At 41.7% G+C, this 19,463-nt stretch overlaps 1 protein-coding gene across 2 annotated transcripts in view; it reads right to left on the reverse strand.

The window, feature by feature from the left end:
- The window catches only part of PDE11A (phosphodiesterase 11A), a 421,382-nt gene that overhangs the window by 54,232 nt on the left and 347,687 nt on the right, over positions 1 to 19,463 (reverse strand). For both annotated transcript variants that reach the window (XM_047722279.1, XM_047722276.1), the window contains exons 14-15: positions 10,464 to 10,554; positions 6,989 to 7,089 (exon numbers count right to left, since the gene is read on the reverse strand). In XM_047722279.1, the coding sequence (XP_047578235.1) occupies positions 6,989 to 7,089; positions 10,464 to 10,554 (192 nt within the window). The remainder of the gene's footprint in view (positions 1 to 6,988; positions 7,090 to 10,463; positions 10,555 to 19,463) is intronic.

The following is a 19,463-nucleotide window of genomic DNA, read 5'->3' on the forward strand; positions in this document are numbered from 1 at the left end:
AAAGCTAAAGAACTGCCAACTTCTGATGCCCCAGCTTAGCTCAAGTGTAGACGAAGAGCCTCTGATTGCCCTCTCAGCCCCACCAGATAGGCTCCTGAGCAGCTCTAACCTGGAGCCTCCACCTCCCCACCCTTCTGATGGAGGTTATTTGAATTGCTATCTGCTGGCTGCCTAGTGTGCTTGCAACCGGCCTCAGGTGTGGGCACACTCAAGTGACTCCTGCCCCTAATGTCTGAGTGTTCCCAGGCTTGGCTTTAGTTCCAATAGTTGTAGAACCGCAGAGAGAATGCCACTGTCATTAAAAACAGTTTGGGGACTGCCTGGGTGGCTCAGTGGGTTAAGCCTCTGCCTTCAGCTCAGGTCCTGATCTCAGGGTTCTGGGATCAAGTCCCACATCAGGCTCTCTGCTAGGCAGGGAGCCTGCCTCCTCCTCTCTCTCTCTCTTTCTCTACTTGTGATCTCTCTCTCTGTCAAATAAATAAAATCTTAGAAAAAAAAAAACAGTTTGGGGTCCAACTTCCTGGTTCAGATCTCACTCTTATCAATTAACACTATGAGCAGTTTACGGAGTGTCTCCGAACATCAGTTTCCATCATGTGTGTTATGAGGTCAAAATAGTGCCTGTGCTAACAGGACTGCTCTAAATATTAAATGGGATAATGTGTATATAAAGCTCCTAAGTCAGCACTCAGGAAATACTAGTTGTTGTTTTTATTAATAATCATCTCTGTTGACTTCATGCAGACAAAAGGATAGGGCATTTGTGACTTCCCTTTGAAGTTTTAACGCTTATAATTTTGGACCTCTTCCTCTGCCTACCCACACTCCAACAAGCGGCATCCTTTATGGGGTAATTTCTATTACGTTTTCTGACTGAGTGATTTCTTTTCCTTATAAGGTACTTTCAGTGGTCAAAGTTATCAAATTCAAATGATTTAAATTTACATTATTTAGATTATTGAAATCTTAGTTATTTAAACTATCAAATAATCTTTCTAATAGGTAATCTCCTTTGACCATCACAAAGACCTTAGGGGATGGTTACAGGTGTTATGCCTGTCCCCATGCTGCTGAGAAGAACCCAAGGCAAAGAGAGATTAAGTGAGTGACTCCCTCAAAGTCACATGGCTGGTTACCGATAGGGTACATCTAAGTCCTGCTTGAGATGCTGAAATTACTATTTAATTATCAAAGCCTTATTCACTGCACGGACTCAGAAACAGTCACAGAAATCAATTTCAGAAGATCACTGAGCAGAAACTGGAAAATGTTTTCAGTGAGTTGGAAAATCAGACTAAAGAATTAACCCTGGACTTGGGTTGTGAAGCCTAGACATTCACACCAAGGTTTTTTTTAATTGTTTGTTTTATTTTTGTTTTTTAAACCTGTAAATTCTGCTTTCATCTATCACTTGTGGTATAGAATCCCCAAAATGCCCAAAGCCATTAGAAATTAAATTTACAAGTTTCTGTGGTTGTTTTTTAAAGGGGTTCCATATTTAAAGGAATCTTATTTTTCTCTTTTGGCACATGGCAGTAGATCTCTCCTGTGGAATGGGTCATAAACGCTCCAAAAGATGCAAAAGAGCTTCCTTCTGCCTGCACTGGCCCTTTCTACAGTGCTTTCCCTTTCCTAGGGGAGGAAGGCAGTAAGCTTCCTTTTTGGTTGACCTCAAGAGTATCAGGACTTTTTTTTTTTTTTTTAAGTACGCTCCTTGCCTAGTTTGGAGCCCAATGTGGAGCTTCAACTCACAACCCTGAGATCAAGACCTGACCTGGGATCATGAGTCAGAGGCTTAATGGACTAAGCCACCAGGGTGCCTCTTGACTTTCAATTTGAGTAGCCAGGGCAGAAGAACCAGAGATAATTCAGACCCTTAGAGAGTAGTTGTGCCAGGCCACCCACACCCTCCTGGTCCACCTTTCTTCAGATATTGCTGCACTGAGCTCCTGCCCAAGCTGCGCGGTGCCTCACTTACTTCCTGCTGGTGGGGGGCTGGGGGGTGGGGAAGTTGCTCTGACTTCCTGTGTGGGATGGGGACTGCTGGAGGAATCTCCAGTCCTTGGATGTGTATGTCACGGAAGTCCCAAGTCCTGGGAGTTCACACCCATGGAACAACCTTGGCTAGTGGAGAATGGAGGTGAGTGGGTAATTTTGAGGTGCAGCATCTGAGGCTTTTCAGACAATCCCTGCAGGATCAAGCGCAGTTGACCACAGTGATGACCAGCCAGGAGATGTGGCCTTATAATAGCTTTCTACCTCCTGTTTCTGATGTCACTTCCAAAGCTATGCTAACTGCACGCAAGCCCTTGTCTCCAGTTCTGCTTTGGGAGAGGGGAAACCCATGCTGGTTTTCAAAGTAAACTGATTGATATACATCTGGGAAGGTCACTGTCCCATGTAATGTATCCCCAACTCAAATGACAACTATTTCTTGATTCTTCCATGAGAGAAGGAACACCATGATTGCAGAAAAAGCCCTGAAAAAGCAGTTGTGGATTTCAGTTTAGCCACTAATTAGTTATGAGACCCATGCCACATCATTTAACCTTTTGGAGCTCAGTACCTGATCTACAAAATAAAGGAGATGAATTGGATTACATCACGTGTAACATCCCTTCCATTTCCACAATTGTATATTTGTGAATAAAAGCATCTGCTTGACAGTTTGTAGTGGCTGCAGATCCCCTCATTAACCCTAGGGATTGTTTTGGCTAAAAATATGGCAACACTTTAATGCAACTTTAGACAAGCAAGTGAATCAGCCTCCTGAAGGTCTAGATTAGGGAAGGAGCAGCTATTTGGTACCTCAAAAGACAATAACGCTGACAAAAAGAGAACAAGCTGGCTTCTTTGGGAATCAGCAAACAGCAGGGTCTGCAGCATTAAGATAAGAACAGAGTAATGAGAAAAGGAGTTGCAACCAACTTCCTTGGCTGCGTCCCAGCGGTCACTCAGTGATTCGACACATCCCTAACAGGCCTTGATAAATGGACTCCAACTGGGGAGATTTTTTTTTTCCTCCTTAGAAGTTACTTAGAAACTTGGCTTGGGAAAATGCTTTGACTTTGAGAAAAAATAACACAAAATCCTGCAAGTGTCAGAGACAGGAAGTAAAAACATTGAAGGGATATAGGCCTCCACAAATCCCAAATCAAGGAACATCATTCCAGAAAAAAATGGAAGATTGGGACACCTAAGTTAATCATGAGGGTCACAAAATATGCAAAATATAAACGGGCTATAAAGCAATGAGATTGCAGGTGTTGCCAGCATTTACAAGACGTAAAAGACAGATGACATAGGTATTGTTATCTCCATTTTACAATAAATAAAAGAGGCTCAGAGAGGTGACTAATTTGTCTGATGACACACAGCCAGGTGGTGACAGAGCTGGAATTTTTGTTTTTAAAATACATATTAAAAATTAATTAAATTTATATTTATCAAGGTAATACAGGCATGTAGTTAACAAATCAAACAGTACCGAAAGGCTTATAATGAAACAAAACGATGTTTTCCTTGGGGTGCCTGGGTGGCTCAGTCATTAAAAGTCTGCCTTTGGCTCAGGCCCTGATCTCAGGGTCCTGGGACAGAGCCCTGCATCAGGCTCCCTGGTCAGTGGAAGGCCTGCTTTTCCCTCTCCCACTCCCCCTGCTTGTGTTCCCTCTCTCGCTGTCTCTCTCTCTGTCAAAAAAATACATAAAATCTTAAAAAAGAAACAAAAAACAAAAAAAACAGTGTTTTCCATATTGCTGCCTTTTGTCCTTTGAGTGTATTTCCTATGCTTTCATTTCCTGTTTTATTTTTGCTGTAGTAATCTTAATTTCAAGAGATTTTTCTTCTTCTATGGTCACTCCTATTATTTTTTTAAAGCATCCTGTTCTTGTTTCATGGATGTAATATCTTAGCTGTCTAAGGGTATTGGGTTTTTGGGTTTTGTTTTCTTCTTCTCCCTGTTTGCTCTGAATATCATTTTCCCCTATTTTCTTTGGCTTCTGTATTTCATATGGGAGACCTTCACAAAATTTCCTGTGATCCCCCATATCAGTTTGAATATAATAGTAAGGCATTGAAAGACTGAGCATGAGTTGTATTTATGCATTGCACACCCACATTAGATGGGACAAATTTATACTAAAAATTATTCATTGTTTATATGAAATTCAAATTTAACTGGGCTTCTTATATTTCTATTTGCTAAATCTGACATCCCTGTGTATATGATCTATGAACTCTTAGCTTCTGGGTGACTGGGCTATGGGTTTTCAATCCAGAGATTTGTTCCATTTCAATTCATTCCCTCTTCTGAGCTCTGTATCTCCTTCCCACTTATTTTCCTCAGTCCAGAGTCTGCTCTTTCATTTCTCCAGGGAATAAATCTCTAGCTATCTCCAGGGGTAGAGGAAGGGAAGCTAACTGGCTACTTTGGGGGAAGACTTAGTGGGCTCTGAGCATTGTATAAACTGGCTTGCTATCAATCTCCTTGTTTTACTTAAGCTTTGAGAGTCACATCCCCTTTCCATGGCACGTTTTCTCTCTGGGCTCCAAAAAGGTCTTACAGGGCAAATTATCCTGCTTCTCAGAGCTGTTCTCCTCTGTAGGTTCTGCTTTTCACTTCTACTCTTTTATTTCAGTTACCATTTGTTGGTGAGCCTTCCATTTTCCACTAATGTATTGACATCTCTTCTTAGTTGTGGTATGTCCTCTTTCTTTCTCCTTGCAGATTTATGCCTTTATTTTTCTTTTAAATTTATTTGGTGTCCTTTCAGTGGAGTTTCAGGAGAGAGAAGATATAAACACCTGGGCTCAATCTACCAGGTTTAACTAGAATGCCAGAATGCAATTTAAATCCAGACCAACATACCTTCAAAGTCTTTCTCCTTCCACAATACCATATACTAAGTCATTCAGCAGAATCCAAAAATAAATACTTATGGCATAGATTGTTAGTTGTGTACTCTAATATCCATCCTTCCTTTATTTAATAATAGGGCCCAGTCACCTTACAGGCAATACAATGGCACTAAATCCATATCTCTCAATAATAATAGGGCCCCTACCTTTTTTACCAGGGCATACGGCTACCCAGAATGGTAGCTTCCTTTCCCAAACTTCCTTCAACCTAGGTATAGCTGAATGACTAAATTCTGACCAAGAAATGTGAGTGGAAGAGTTATGCAGAGCTTCCAGAAAACTTCCCTAAAAGATAGGTTGCATCACCTTTTGGCCCCTTTCCCCCTGTCCCTTCTTTCTGCAGCTTCAATGTAGACATGATGGGTGGAGCTTGAGCAGCTATTTTGGACTAAGGTGGAAACCATGTGCTGAAGGCAGCAGCTCAGAAACATAAAAGGAGCACTGGGTCCCCAGTGACTTAGTGTACTACTCTACCAACTCCAGATTGCAGATCTTCAGATTTCTTTTATGTGACAGAGACGTAAGCCACTGCTATTTTGGGGTTTCTTTCCCTTACAATTGAATCTAATTTGAACTGTCCCACAGTGAACACAATCCCAAAGTGCAGTACTATTTCAAAGAGAGTGAAACAGGCTTTCTAGAAAAGGTGATGGAGGAGACCAGCCTTCAAGGAATGTTTGGCGGGGGGCGTTGGGGGGGAGTGGTGCGGGAGAGGATCTCATGCAGAAACAGTGTGATTAGGGCACAGGCACCTCCTGAGATGTTTTCAAAGGGCAATATGTAGACCAGTCTGGTTGGAGTAGACAAATCAGGTAGGAGAGAAGTGGAAGATAAGGAGGAAAAAAGGTTGGGGGCAGATTGTGGAAGGCCTTGAAACTTGAAGAAATGTTTCGAGGTTGCTTTGAAAGCAATGAAGGCACTGAAAGTTTTTGAGAAGGAAGTTGGACATACAGGATTAGAATGTGAGGAAGGGTTAGACTGAAGAATTCCAGAGCATTCTACGTACCTATACAGGGTTATGTGGAGATGAGGCTGAGGGAACAAATCTGAGTAGAGAGAGAAGAACATGGGTTCAAGAACTTATTTGTGGGAACAAGGCGAAAAGATACCTACAAAGAACCCAGAAAAGGAGGACGAAAAGGAGCTGGATGTTGGGGAAGAGAAGAGGGTAGAAATCGACAGTGAGAAGTCCGTAAACCTTCAGAGGTCTCAATGAAGCTAGACAATATCAGAAATGAGTAACGGACATTGGATTTGAGGACAAGTCGTCTCTGGTGACCTCTGACAGAACAATTCTGGTTGAATGTGAAAGGGCACATGGGTCTACAAAGTGTAAATAGGTGTTAGGAAAATAAAGGTACTAACGTGTTCCATTCATCTTAAAAGGTAGTCAGTAAAAGAAAGGCAAATCGAAAAGCAATTAAAGATCTCCATGGGATCCAGTGAAAGAATTTGTTGAGGAAGGGAAATGGGTCTTTAAGAGGAAACTGCATATTAGTGGAGGAAGAGACTTCCAGGCTGCCAAAAGAGGTGGTACAGGATGGAGCAGGTCTCAGAGGAAATAAGAGCGATGAAATTTCCACCTCAGATGGAGGCTTGAACTTTGGAAAAAAGGGGGACCTCTCTAGTTCTCTAGAGAACTAGAGGAGAGGCAAGAAAGGAAGACTTGGATTTCAAGTCAACCTTTCAGCAACAAATGTTTCATTAGCATCATCAGAGCCATTATGGATCTGACCAGAAATAATGGTCCAAAGCAGCAATCTTAAGACAGTCTCTAAAATGAAAATGAAAATGGCCATCACTTAGCTTCAGAGTCAAAAGTCTCCCACAAAGCTCATAAAATAGAAGAAACCTGTAAATTTCACAATGGTAGCCCTGATTTTCTTATCTTACAGATTCCACCTTAATGAAGTTCATTAGATGACAGGAAAACAACAACAAAAATTTAGCTCATTTACACATTGATACCAGTGTTGGAGTAACAGGCAACCTCCAACATGGACCTGAAAATTAATTACAGGATGAAATTTTAGATATCCATTTGTCAAATAGATCAAATGCCAATACCTACTCAAAGTACAGCGTGAGGTCCGTTGCTAATATTGACTGTTTCAAAAGCTGCATAAGGTCACTATATTCCTTGGAGGACAAATTAGCAAAGATGTTGTGACCCTGTAATGAGAAAGTAAAAGGTCACGAAAGACAACATTAGATCTGAGAATGTTGATTATATATGTTTCCTATATTAAAAAAAAATTATGGGCACATGATAAAACCATTTAAAACAATTTAATGACATTTTGTGCAAATACAAACAGATTCTCGGGAAGACAGAGCAAAGTCAGAAAGTACAATCCTTTTAGAGGGCCACCATGGGGCGCTTTATTATCCTTTATTAGACTTTATTAGTCCTAAATAGGAAACTCTGAAAATGTTTAAACTTACTGTGGTCAGGTTTGTCCCAACAACTCCATCTGACTGCCACTTCCTGTAGAATTTACTGAATGTAGAAGTTGACAAAACATTTGGGAATCTTTCTGACCCTAAAATGAACACTAGTTTCACTTATAAAGACTTAAGTTGGCATTTTGGGAGCACCTGCTATGGCAACAAATGACTTCAAGGACAAAGAATAAAAACCCTTAGACCAGCGGTTCTCAGCTGAGGGTGATTTCGGCAATGGGGACTTCTGGCAATGGTTAGAGACACTTGATTGTCACACTGGTTGGGTATGTTGTTGGTGGGTAAAAGCCTGGGAAGCTGCTCAGTGTCTCACAATGCACAGGAGAGCCCCCATAGCAAAGATTTACATAGTCCAGCATGGCAACATGGCTGAGTCTGAGAAACCCTGCGTGAAATTGTGAAGATACATCCCAATGAAGTGTGTGGTAGTTTGAGCTCAGTACGTCATCACTGAGGGGCTAGAATGTATATGGTAGGTTCTTGGCATGGTTCTTGGGACTCTGACCTAGGAAAACTTGCACCTGTATCTCCAAACCTTTGCAAAGCACATTTCTTTTCATCAAAATGTATTTTAGCTGCATGAGACAGTTCTGCCATGTTTTTATAAAGTGAAAAAAAAATCCTTGAGTAGAGTGACCGACAATTCACTTACTTTGCTTTGAAAGACAGGGACTTTTTCATTGATCAGGTTTTCCTAGCATGAATTAAGAACTCATAAACAGGAGGCCCGGGAACCGGAGGAGCTTTAAACCTGGTGTTGAGAGCCAGAAGATGCTGAAGAAGGAAGGGGCAGAATGACTGCCTGAGAATAAACTATTCTCTACCAAGAGGTAAATTAATTCTTTTAGGGAACCAGAATATCAATTAGCAAATTAGTTTTTACCAGGCACCAGATGATAATCACCTTCCCTGAGTTAATTTATCTTATTGGGTGAACTCTCCACTCCTCAAAGACTAGAGTATATTGGTTCCACTTGGGACCAGGTCCAATATTAATAATAATTTTCAAATGAACTCTTCCAGACCCTTAATTCAGCCATTAGGAAGAAGACAAATAACTAAACGTAGGCCATGCCATAATTCTGCCCAGGATTCCTTGCCTGAGCCTTGCCCCATGGATCAATCATGGGGTGGTGTGCTGGGGGCCTGGGAGAAAATGGGTGGAAACTATGGAAATATCGTCACCCAGATCCAGACCTGTGCGTCTAGGATTTCCCGGTGAGAGAGATATAACCTTTAAGAGCAAGTTACAGTAAAAAATACGTGGCGCTCAGGAGAGACTTGGTCTAAATTCAAGGATCTTGATCATTTTGTGAGAGACCGTGCTTTACCAATTTTAAAGCACATGTCGTAACTGACAAATTTACAGCTAATAGTGATAAAGCTAGCCAGATAAGCTTTAATAAAAAAAATAGCTAATTTATAATCAGAGTATTGTCTGTATGTAAATTGGCCTTCTATGGTGCCTCGAGGGTTTAGTCTCTGAAAGACATTTGTCTCCCTGAAATACTGCTTCTACTCCCTGTTCAGGGGGGAGTGGTATTGATGAAAAGTAAAACCAAATGTGGAGGGAGAAAGGTCTGGAGCAACTTTCCGCCAGCCTCTGCCTCGTTTGAAAAGCAGAGTCATAATGATATCTGCATGTTTGCCTTTCTGAGGAGCAAGACAGAAGGGGAAGTGGGGGAAGCGCCAGGCCACGACCCACACACCAGTTGCTCAGGCGTGCGGTTCCGTTATTATTGTTTTTCATAGGGAACCCTGGAGTGAGGGCCAGCCAATGTGTTTTGTTTGTCTGAAGGCAAATTCTGAGTTAGTGGGGTTTGTTTTTCCCAGGAAACAAACAAATGACCTTCTGAGAGACCCCAACACCCTGTTTATAGTCCCTGTTGCTAAGAAGGTGGGGGGAGTTTCTGGGGTCAGAAGTACAGAATAGACAGTCTGCCCTCAAGCTTCTCCTTACCCTCCTGCCCCCCGTCTTCCACAGCGCTCAGTTAAAACACGGCTTACTTAGGAAAATTCCAGAGCTGCAGATGCTGGGATGCTGGTTTCTGTCAAAGTTGCTGAGAGCCTAACCTTTGATGTTTCATTCCCAACTGAAAATACATCTCCCCCAGCGGGTTTGCCCTTCCTCAGCCGCACTGGGTTCTGGAGTGCTGACTCTCCTTTATGGGTCAAAGAAGGCTTTCATGATATTGCAAAAGACATGCTTTCTCAAGATAGGCTGGAGGAAAAAAACCCTCCATATTTAATGATGCTATTCCAGCGAAGCAGGGCCTTAATGATGATAATAATAATAATTAATGGCACAGCTAGAGAACTGACAAATAATGGGGAACAGATGATCCCTTCTTGGCCTAAAAAAAAAAAGTCTATACGCCTGCAGAAAATTAAACAGATCCTTTCCTGGCAATTTTTAAAACTCAGATGCCTCAGCCAGAGTCAGTTAGTGGTTTTTCTTTTTCTCCGTGGAGAGCTAAAAGTACAAAAATCCAACTATTTCCAACTCCTGCATTGCCACATGAAACAAAATAAGGCATATGGCCTTGGCCCAGGGTCTCAAGTTTAGCTGCAATTCTCACTTTCCGACTGCTCCCACCAGCAATTTTGGGTTCTTTTATCTTTTATAGCCTTCTCAATCGTGCTAATAAAGTGTAATTTTCTCACCCTGTTTCTACTTCTACCATCTTTTCAAATGGCTTTGGATTTTGCAAAACGGTAACGTTGGGCCACTCACTACTGGGATCAAGTCACTCTGTTAGTGGGCTTCCATCCTCCTGCAGCAAGGCAAGCCTGTGCTCTGGTGATGAGCTATATAAGCAGTCCCCTCTGCTGAGTGAGTCTGAGAAGTCTTCTTACTGGTAATGAGACCCAAATGAATCCACTCAGGAAGAATTTGAATAAGGTTCTTGGTCAGGTATCTGAAAAGAATTTTTTAAAGTCACGAAGAAAAACAACCATTTGGCCTAGAAAAACGTGCCCCTCTTCTCCATATCTACCTGTGACACTACAAAGAAAGAAAGAGGTAGCAAACATCATTTTATTGGTTTACTGCCAAGGGGGGAAGTAGAATATTGGGTCTGTACCTCACTCTGAAGGATCATCACAGCGTGGTTAAAATGGTGGTGCTCCAAGGTAGCAGAAGTTCCATAGAGTTGGGCCAGGGCAGAGCCGCTCCTGAAAGAGGAAAGAAGGGTGTGTGACCCGGGCCCTCCATCTGCCAACGATTCTCCCACACCAGCACTTTGGATCAAACTGCTTTTCCTGCTTTGGCTCAGGAACATGAGCATCTACATTCTCAGGAAACTGTGTAGTTCAATTATCCATGAAGGACATATTGTGAAAAACTTCTGTGTGCTAGGCTAGAGCTTGTGGATGATACAGCAATAAATGAGACTGAGTCCATGTTGGGGAGACATTTACAGACTAGCAAGGAACAGGACATGTGGTCATAAGGGAAGGTAATGCCTGTGACACAACAACATAGAAAGCATTCCAGGTCCAAGCCAAGTGCTGTGGATGATTCTAGCTCAGGGGATACGATTCACGAACTAAACCTCATGTAGCCTCTGAGGGTCCAGAACAACTAACTGTCTTATACTAAATGCATTTAACTCTCCATGGAAAAAACCCTTGGGAATATCGGGCAGAGACCATTTAACCAATACATGTATGGCTGACAAGCTTGTACTACTGTTTCCCAGCCCACAGTCCTATTATATCTCAGGGTAGAACTCTGGAAAGTTCCCTGGTTTTGGAGTCTGACCCTGGATCTTGGTAATAGCTTTGGACAATTACTTGGGTGCTTTAAGATTCAGTTTCTTTGTCTCTAAAATTATGATAATGCTATCTATCTCCTGTTATTTATGAAAATAAAATATTTGAAAGTGTCTATCATAATGCATGACATGTAGTAGACTGCAGTCTAGTAAATCCCATAAATCAGTTAAAACCCATATATATTTCCATTTAAAAAAGAAAATATTAATTGATAGTTGAAAAAATTATTTTGAATTATCTATAAATCTTGCTTATGTAGAACAATTTAATTCTCAACAGTATCAGTTAACCAAAGTGTTCCTTGGAAATGTCCAAGTGTGTTCATTTCCAGCTCTTGTGGATTATGGATTAGAGCATTTTATGAGCTAAGAGAGATCCAGAGAATCCTATAGTTTAAAGGGCAATCCCAGGACTCTAATGACACACCCGGGTCCTTGTATTCTTTCCTGCTCATTCTAGAGAGTTTGGACATTAAAAGGGCGATTTGGCTTTTACTTGGAAATGCCAGAGATTGAGAGCTCAGAGTGTGCCCTGCTAATGAGAGGAGGAAGAACTGCATTTTTGGTCAATGTGAAGGATTTTGGTCATAAGCTGCCTTCCATCTCCACTGTGAAGCGGCCCAAGGTCCCAGCCAGATCAGGAGCCCAGACACCTTGCAAAAGTCCTTGCAAAGATCCTTGCAAACACTCAGAGCTGACCACATGTTGGGGGAAACACAGGGTTCCACAGGATTATTTGAATACAGTTGGTAAGGAGGGAATTAGATTTTAATCGGGTGTGTGTTATTTCTTTTAATCTTACCTTAATCTATATCATTAAATAAGTGAAAATTTGTTGGGCTAATCTTAATAGTCAGTGATTAATTAATATTTAGTTTTAGTTAGTATTTTCTATCACAAGTCATTTTTATGAAAATACATTTTTCAAAGTGTTCACTGTATGCCTTTGTTTTGGTTTTTGAAGTTCTAGGAGGTCCTATGTGCATGTCACATCCAATTACCTGGCATGGAACAGGTGCTTAAAAAAATTAGCTGCTTGGTTAATAAGCTTACAGTGGTGTGGCTAGAGATTTAGTTTGAACTGGAAAGTTGACAGTAAAAAGTGTGTTAGCATATTTTGTAATAATGTTATTAATAATAATAACTACCATGAGTACCTACCTATCATATATTAGGCAACATAATAATGACTTACTATATCATTTCATCTAGTCCTGACAACCACCATGAAATAAATGTAATTTTTCTCATTTTACAAAGGAGGAAACTGAGGCTCAGAGAACTTATACAACTTTTCCAAGGCCACACAGCTGGCAGGTACCAGTTCTGGCCTGGAATCCAAGCTTGTAAATTTCTTCTCATTACATCATGAGAAAGATAACTTTCTCATTTCTGCTACTGAGTCTCCATTTTTGCCAAGGTGGGTGTCATCAATGAAAGAAGATTTCCAAAATTTAATGGAGAATTCTACTTGTATAACTGCTAACCACAGTCTCAGATTCCTGTGATTTGTTGCTATAAGCCAGCCATGCCCAGATGACCCTCACTTAGTGATGTGAATCCTGATAACAGTCATTGATACAAGCTAAGGTCACAATGCAACATATTCTCTCTTCCTTTATCATGTTGGTTTAGCAGACCTCACAAAAGTTAAACCAGCTAGAGGATCACAGATTACTTTATATTTTCTTTTTTCAGGATGACTGGGATGTTTCCTCCCTCAACCAGGGGACACCTTATTATAAATACTCCAGTGTCTCCTCTCCCTCTTCCCCAGATCCACAGGGCTTCTGAGTGCTGCGTCAATCAGATGTCCTCTTTGGGCGTTTGCGGAAATGCAGCCACGTGACTGTCCCAGGTCTGAGCATCTCCAGCAGCAGCCTCCCTCTTTGTTCCCCTTGTAATTGCATCTTACATTCTCTGGACTCCCACACAATACTGGGTTCATCACAAAAATATGTAGATTTTGCTGCTGAAGCAGACTAAGGCTACAAAAAGTGGAGGCAGACATTGTGGTTCATTCATTCATCTATCATTCATTCACCCATCAAGTATTGATGACTCTCACAATGCCAGGCTGCAGGCGTGTGGAGTACAGAGATAGATAGGACTTGGCTCTTGCCCTCAGGAAGCTCACAGTCCCTCTAGCTGTGCAGGAGAATTTCTCTGATTAGACTTGCTCTAATAATGCTCACCTTTCTGCAAGCAAGGTGCCGTCTTAGCATTCATGAAGTAGAGCATGAGACTAAACCTACTTTGTTTTCTAGAGTAAAATCACAAAAGCAAGAATACTTCCATTTCCATGTGGATCCTTGGTTTACACTACCAGATTTAGTCTTTGTCAATTTTTCTAAGACTGCAAAACCTCATGGTGCTTTTTCTCTCATGCCAAGTCTCACTAAGGGTGTTGCCTTATCTGCCACTAGGCTATGAACCTCCTAGGCCATAGGAGTGAAGCCCATAGACATTAAATTTGATGTAAGTGGAAAAAAATAAAATGCATCTGTTAGGATATACATACCTTATCAAAAAGTAGTCGCAGAATATTAGTTCTTTGAAATATGAAATGGCATATGGGCAGAAATGAAAAAGGTCCCATGGTCAAATACATTTGGAAAATGCTGGGTTTAAAAAGTTAAGCTCTTTCTTTTTTTAATTGTAGGATTTCCCAGTGGTGTCAATATGTGAAAATACACTGACTTGGCAGGGGGGAACGTCATATGCAGTATTAACCAATTTTACTTTGTCATAAAACCATTTTTTAAAAGAGGCCATGTCTTTCATGTAATACATTTAGTGTCAAGGTATACTTCCAGGTTTTCATGTAAAATATGAAAAGATACCCACATTATTTGCATATGGAAAAAAATGAACCTTAACTCCAGCCCTCATTTTAATTGTCTGTGGTAAGTATATCCATCGTATAAGAGCTCTGGGGCACGCACAGTGTAATTACGAAAATATTACATATCCAAATTATGGAGCTCTATATATCTCCAAATTGTGGATACCCATATTGTATATCCAAATCCCAGAAGCACAGGAATATTTACACATGTGATTATTCATGAAGGTCTTTATTGATTAGGTCATCCGGATGTACTGAATTTTCTCATTTCCGGATAGGTGACACACCAAGGAGAGACTTATTAAAAAGAAAAGTTGAAGTGAAAATTCTTTCCCTACAGGCATTCAGCACTTTGCCCAGGGAGCAAAAAAAATAGACGTGCAAAAACATGCTTAAGTTTGCTAGACGTGCATATTCTTTGAAAGAGAGATGTGATGGAAGTGTGTGGCCGTGGCTTATGGGAAAGTTTTAAAAGGAAAACTATGAAAGGTAATTAGGAAATTGAGAATTGCTGGGAGGTGGTGAGGAATGGGATTAGGCTGTCATGGCAGATTAATGTGCCCCAGGATTTCACTTCTGGGACCTGGCCGAAAGCGACAAGATGGGTTTTCATTCCCAATAAATGAGTATAAGAGATTATGCTAGAAATGAATAGAAGAAGTCTCCTAGGAGAATATACTACAAAGCTGCTCGGTACTGATATTTAATCATTGGGGCAGCTGTAATAGAGAGGGGGATGAGTGGGAAAGACGGTCCCTGGAGAAAACAGGAGAGAGGTGTTCACAGAGCACTTGCCAAGCATGGTGGGATGGCCGCCCTCTCTGTCTATTGATCATTCACTGCCTGTGCTCCAATACTTAAAATTTAAGAATAAAATATAAAAATGAAAGGTTCACTCATCAGAAAGGCTAAGAGAATAAATCATATTGTGCTATAACTAAAGTCACAACTTTTTATTGTAGAGGCATTTTGCATTTTATATAGTAATTTGTCCCTTGCTAAATGTCTCCTGTTTATAGCCTTATATATGAATAAAAGGTACTGTAGGCTTTGCCACATAATAATTGGTGCATTCAAATCCCAATTCCAAATCACTTGAAAGGTTGGAATTATACTGTAACTACTTTAAGGGAAGGGACTGTTGGTTATACTTCTTTATGTCTCCCACAATGCCTAGCACAGAGCCTTCCACACAAAAAAGCACTCAATTATTGCAGAATAACAAAGGAAATAAGGATTAAATTTCTTCTTAGGGCTTTTCTTTTCTTTTTTCTTTTTTTTTTTTTTAAGATTTTATCTGTTTATTTGACAGACAGAGATCACAGAGAAGCAGGCAGAGAGAGAGGAGGAAGCAGGCTCCCCGCCAAGCAGAGAGCCCGATTCGGGGCTTGATCCCAGGACCCCAGGATCATGACCTGAGCCGAAGGCAGAGGCTTTAACCCACTGAACCACCCAGGCGTTCTTAGGGCTTTTCTAAACAAGGGCATGCTTACTGAATAAGTCTTATTCTAATCAATGAAAAGGTAATCCCTTCCCCATGATGTAAACTGTCTCTTTCAGTATTCACTGTTGAAGGAAATTTTAACTGAGGTTGGGTTCAAGAGTGACTCGCTTTGGTAGAAGCAGGGCTAATGGACATCCTGTGAGTTGGTAAATCGTGTACAAGGTTAATCGTCTCAAGGAAACGTGTCAGAATATCTTGGAATGGGTAGATTTGGTCATGTGGTATGAGGATGTAAAAAAAAATTGAATTTATCAACTTAATAAGTTGAATATCATCAACTTAATACCTATTTCATATACTGAAAGTTGTTTAATCTCACACCAGTCACTTGAGATTGGGGACCTTAGTTTCCATTTTTGTAAAATAAAGGTGTTGAAAAAAATATGACTACTAAAGTCTCGTTCAGGTCTTTCTTTTTATGGCTCTTGATTTGCTGGATGTCAAAATATATTTTAGTTTTCCGGAACTCATGTATACGGCAAAGCAGCCAATAAACTGGAAGCTCAAAGGCCCCAAATAAGTATTACAAAGTCATGAAAGAAAGTATGATGCGGTGGTTAAAGAATGGCTTTTGGAATCAGGTAGCCCAGGTCCGAATACCATTCTGCCACATTCTGGGTGTATGAATCTGGTTAAGTTAATTAGTTTCCTGAGGCTCAGGCCCTCCCCGTTAAATGGAGACAAAAATATCTACCCTACAAGTATTTTGGTGAGCACTGGAGGGAGGAAACAACACATTATAGTCCTTCTCTTGGTCTCAGGTACTGTTAGTTGCAAAGAACAGAAACCAGTTAGAGCAGGTTCACTAAAGAGAAGGTTGATTAAGGGGGAAAAGGAACTCTGATGGAGCCCAGTTATCACAAGTGTGGCTGGGTCTCCTGGAAAGGGAGGAGAGCTGTGGAAAGGAGGGATCAAGTCTGCTTTTTCTCTGTCTATCTCTAGGGCTGTACAATCTCTCTTTTCTGTTTCTCTCCAAATACCTACTTTCTTCTCTTCTCTCTGCAGATTCCCTTTCTTGTTTCTCTTATCTATTGGTGTGGTCATCACAGATTTCCCAGAATAGCAGCCTACAGCTGCCAAGCCTCTGTGGATCTGCAGCTTAGAACTCAACAGCTAACTGAGTCAAGATCATGGTAATCCCTGGCAGATAAAATATGATTAGCTGGGTTTTAATTTGCTGTGTATTCTTGGTCCAAAGAGCTGAGAGGTCAACTAACAAGAAGGGCCGCCATTCCCAGTGTGATACTCAGGCTTTCTCTGGGAAAGGACATTGGTATCTGAGCGCTGGTATTGTGCACTTGACTGTTAAAGAGAACCCACAAGGTGCTTGTTTAATGAGCATAATTCTAATACCTTTATCTCTTCTTTACGCATAAGTGGCAGAACGGTAGGCGGCTAGAGAGAGGGTGGTAAAGGAAGATATGCTGACAATGACGCCATTGACCCAAGAGAGAGAGCATCCTAAAAAATAATGAAATGCAGACACAGGAATTCAAACATAAGGAGTTGTCAGACCCTGTAATGAGAGTATACTCAGTTTACGCTTCAGTAGGCCCCAGGGACACTATTGTCTTGAGTGCAACATCAAACCTATGTGTATAAAAACTATGTTTTATAATAATCTATAAAAGATTATTCTTGTTTAAGAAATCAGGAAACTTTATTGAGCTATGTTAAAATAGTTAAATTAGTTAAAATAAGTCTCATCATTTATCATTCATTTATTCACTCATCAAACATTCCTCGTGTGTTTCTTATGCTCCTGGTACTTGTTATTCATCACAGGTACTCAAGAAGAAGGAAAACACAGCAGTAAATCAGCAATTTAAATGTAGTGAGATGCACACTTTTGAAAAAGCAGAGGGCATTATGTGGGCACAGAAAATTGACAAGGGAATGGCACCTCAGGGATAAAACCCAGAGGGTGATGCTTTCAGAGGAGTTTTGGGGAAAGGAGAAGGGCATTCCAGGCAAGGGAAGCAGCATACTGGGGAGCAAAGAGGTGACTAAGCAGAACCCCCTCAAGCACTCCAACAGCCCCTATGTCTGGAACACTGATGAGCTGATGGGAGTGGGGGGGAGGGGGCTGTTGGGCCGGGAAAATGGGCAGGAGCCCAAGTGAAAAGGACCTTCAGGGGCTAACCCAAGCAAATGAATATTACCCTGAAAGTCACTGGAAGCCAGTGAATGTCTTTTAAGCAGGAGAGTGATCTAGTCGGTTTTGTGAATTACAAAGATTTTTCTAGAGTGCCAGGGAGGAGGAAGATTGGAGGAGGGAAGTTGGGCTACTTGTTGTAGCAATCCAGGATGGACATGAAGAAGCAACAGTTACAGTAAGGATGCAAATATGTGGACCTTGAGGGGTGCTAAGGAGAAGATTGTGGTGCCTTGTGGATTTCTGGTGCTGCCATTCACTGGGATAGAGGAAAAGGGAGAGGGAAAGACTGATTCTGAGGGAAGTGGGGGACTCCAATAGGAAGAGAGCTCTCAGAAGGAGGGACTGGTAAAATGTGCCTGAGGGCAAGAAGGGCCAAGAAAGAAGGAGAAAAAGTGTGTCCCTCAGCTTTGGGAAAAGGGGCCACTGGTGGCCTCCCCTGGTAAGGTGGCACTAGAAGTCATTTGGAAGACAGGTGCTGAGAAAGTGAAGACAATGAACAGGCAACTCTCCAAGAAGCCTGACTGGAAAGAAAGGAAGAGAGAGAGAATGGATGCTGGAGGGAGAGGTGGGGATTGAGGTGTCTTCTTCAAGATGGGGGAGAATCGTTCACATTAACAGGATGCTGAGCACTAGTAGGAAGGGGAAGCAGACACAAGGCAGAGAAAGGAAAATTGATAGAGTGGGGTCCCACAGGAGAGGGCAAGGAAGGCACCCAAAGCTGAGGTCGAGGGATTAGCCTCAGAGAGGAGGCAGCACAGCCGTTTGGCTGAGATAGGAGAGAAGGATGAAAGGATTGGGCCAGACAGATAAGTTTCTACATGGCAGGGGAGGAAATTGAGGGAGTGCTCAATTGATAGCCTCAATTTCCTTGGTGAAGGAGGAGGCAAGGTGATCTGCTGAGTGGTGCGGGGGTGGTGGTAGACAGGAGGTGGTTTAGGAAGGGAGAATGTTTTGGTACATATAACTGTTAAGGGCAGTGGGGGATGGAGCTGGCTAGGGATGCAGAAAGACGGGGGGGAACACAGAGCCGCTACCTGGGTTGGGACAATATATATTTGGTATGTCTTGGACTCTTACAACTGTGACATTTTCTCCTGAAGCATTTAAAAGTCTAGGTAGAGGAGCAAGAAGTAGAATTGTTTGATTGAACTGGGGCTGAGTTTTTGCAAAGATGTCACACAAGGTTAAGAGGGTCAAGCAATCGTAGCCTACTGAGAAGAGAGGGTCAAAGCGATGGGCTATGATAGCATCCAGGATGCAGAGAGAAGTGTGTAAGATAAAAATTCATTTGCTCAATCAGGAGTAAATGGAAGGTGCCAGGACCGCCAGGCCTCAAACAAAGAGACTGGTGTGCTGTTGACCTCCAATGGCCTATTCATGTTCATACTGTGGCGGTAGACCTGTTCGGGGGGCTTTGAAATCAGTCATCTCGCAGTTATCTTACTTCTTTGTCGAAGCCTTCCTTAACTTCTCCAGCCCCAAACTTTTTGCTCCAGAGTTAGAACTCACATATCATTTTGTTTGCAAACAGAGAATAAAAAGAACATCGAAACTAGACCCTCAATGTAAGTTGGGAGAGTGGGGTTTTGGTTTTATTTCCAGCACCCATACATTCTACGGCCTTGGCCACAGCGTGAGCTACCAAGCAACAGTTGTCTTGACCAGTCCAAACTGCTTAGGGGCAGATCATTCTGTCCGTGCTCATTAGGTGCTTGCACATCCCCAGTCCTGATGAAATCCTTTGTTTGTTTCTCACCTTTCTGTTGGGGGGAGGGATGAGAGCAGCAGAGACCCTCT

The sequence above is a fragment of the Lutra lutra genome, chromosome 3 (genome assembly GCF_902655055.1).
Source record: "Lutra lutra chromosome 3, mLutLut1.2, whole genome shotgun sequence".
NCBI classification, from domain to species: Eukaryota; Metazoa; Chordata; class Mammalia; order Carnivora; family Mustelidae; genus Lutra; species Lutra lutra.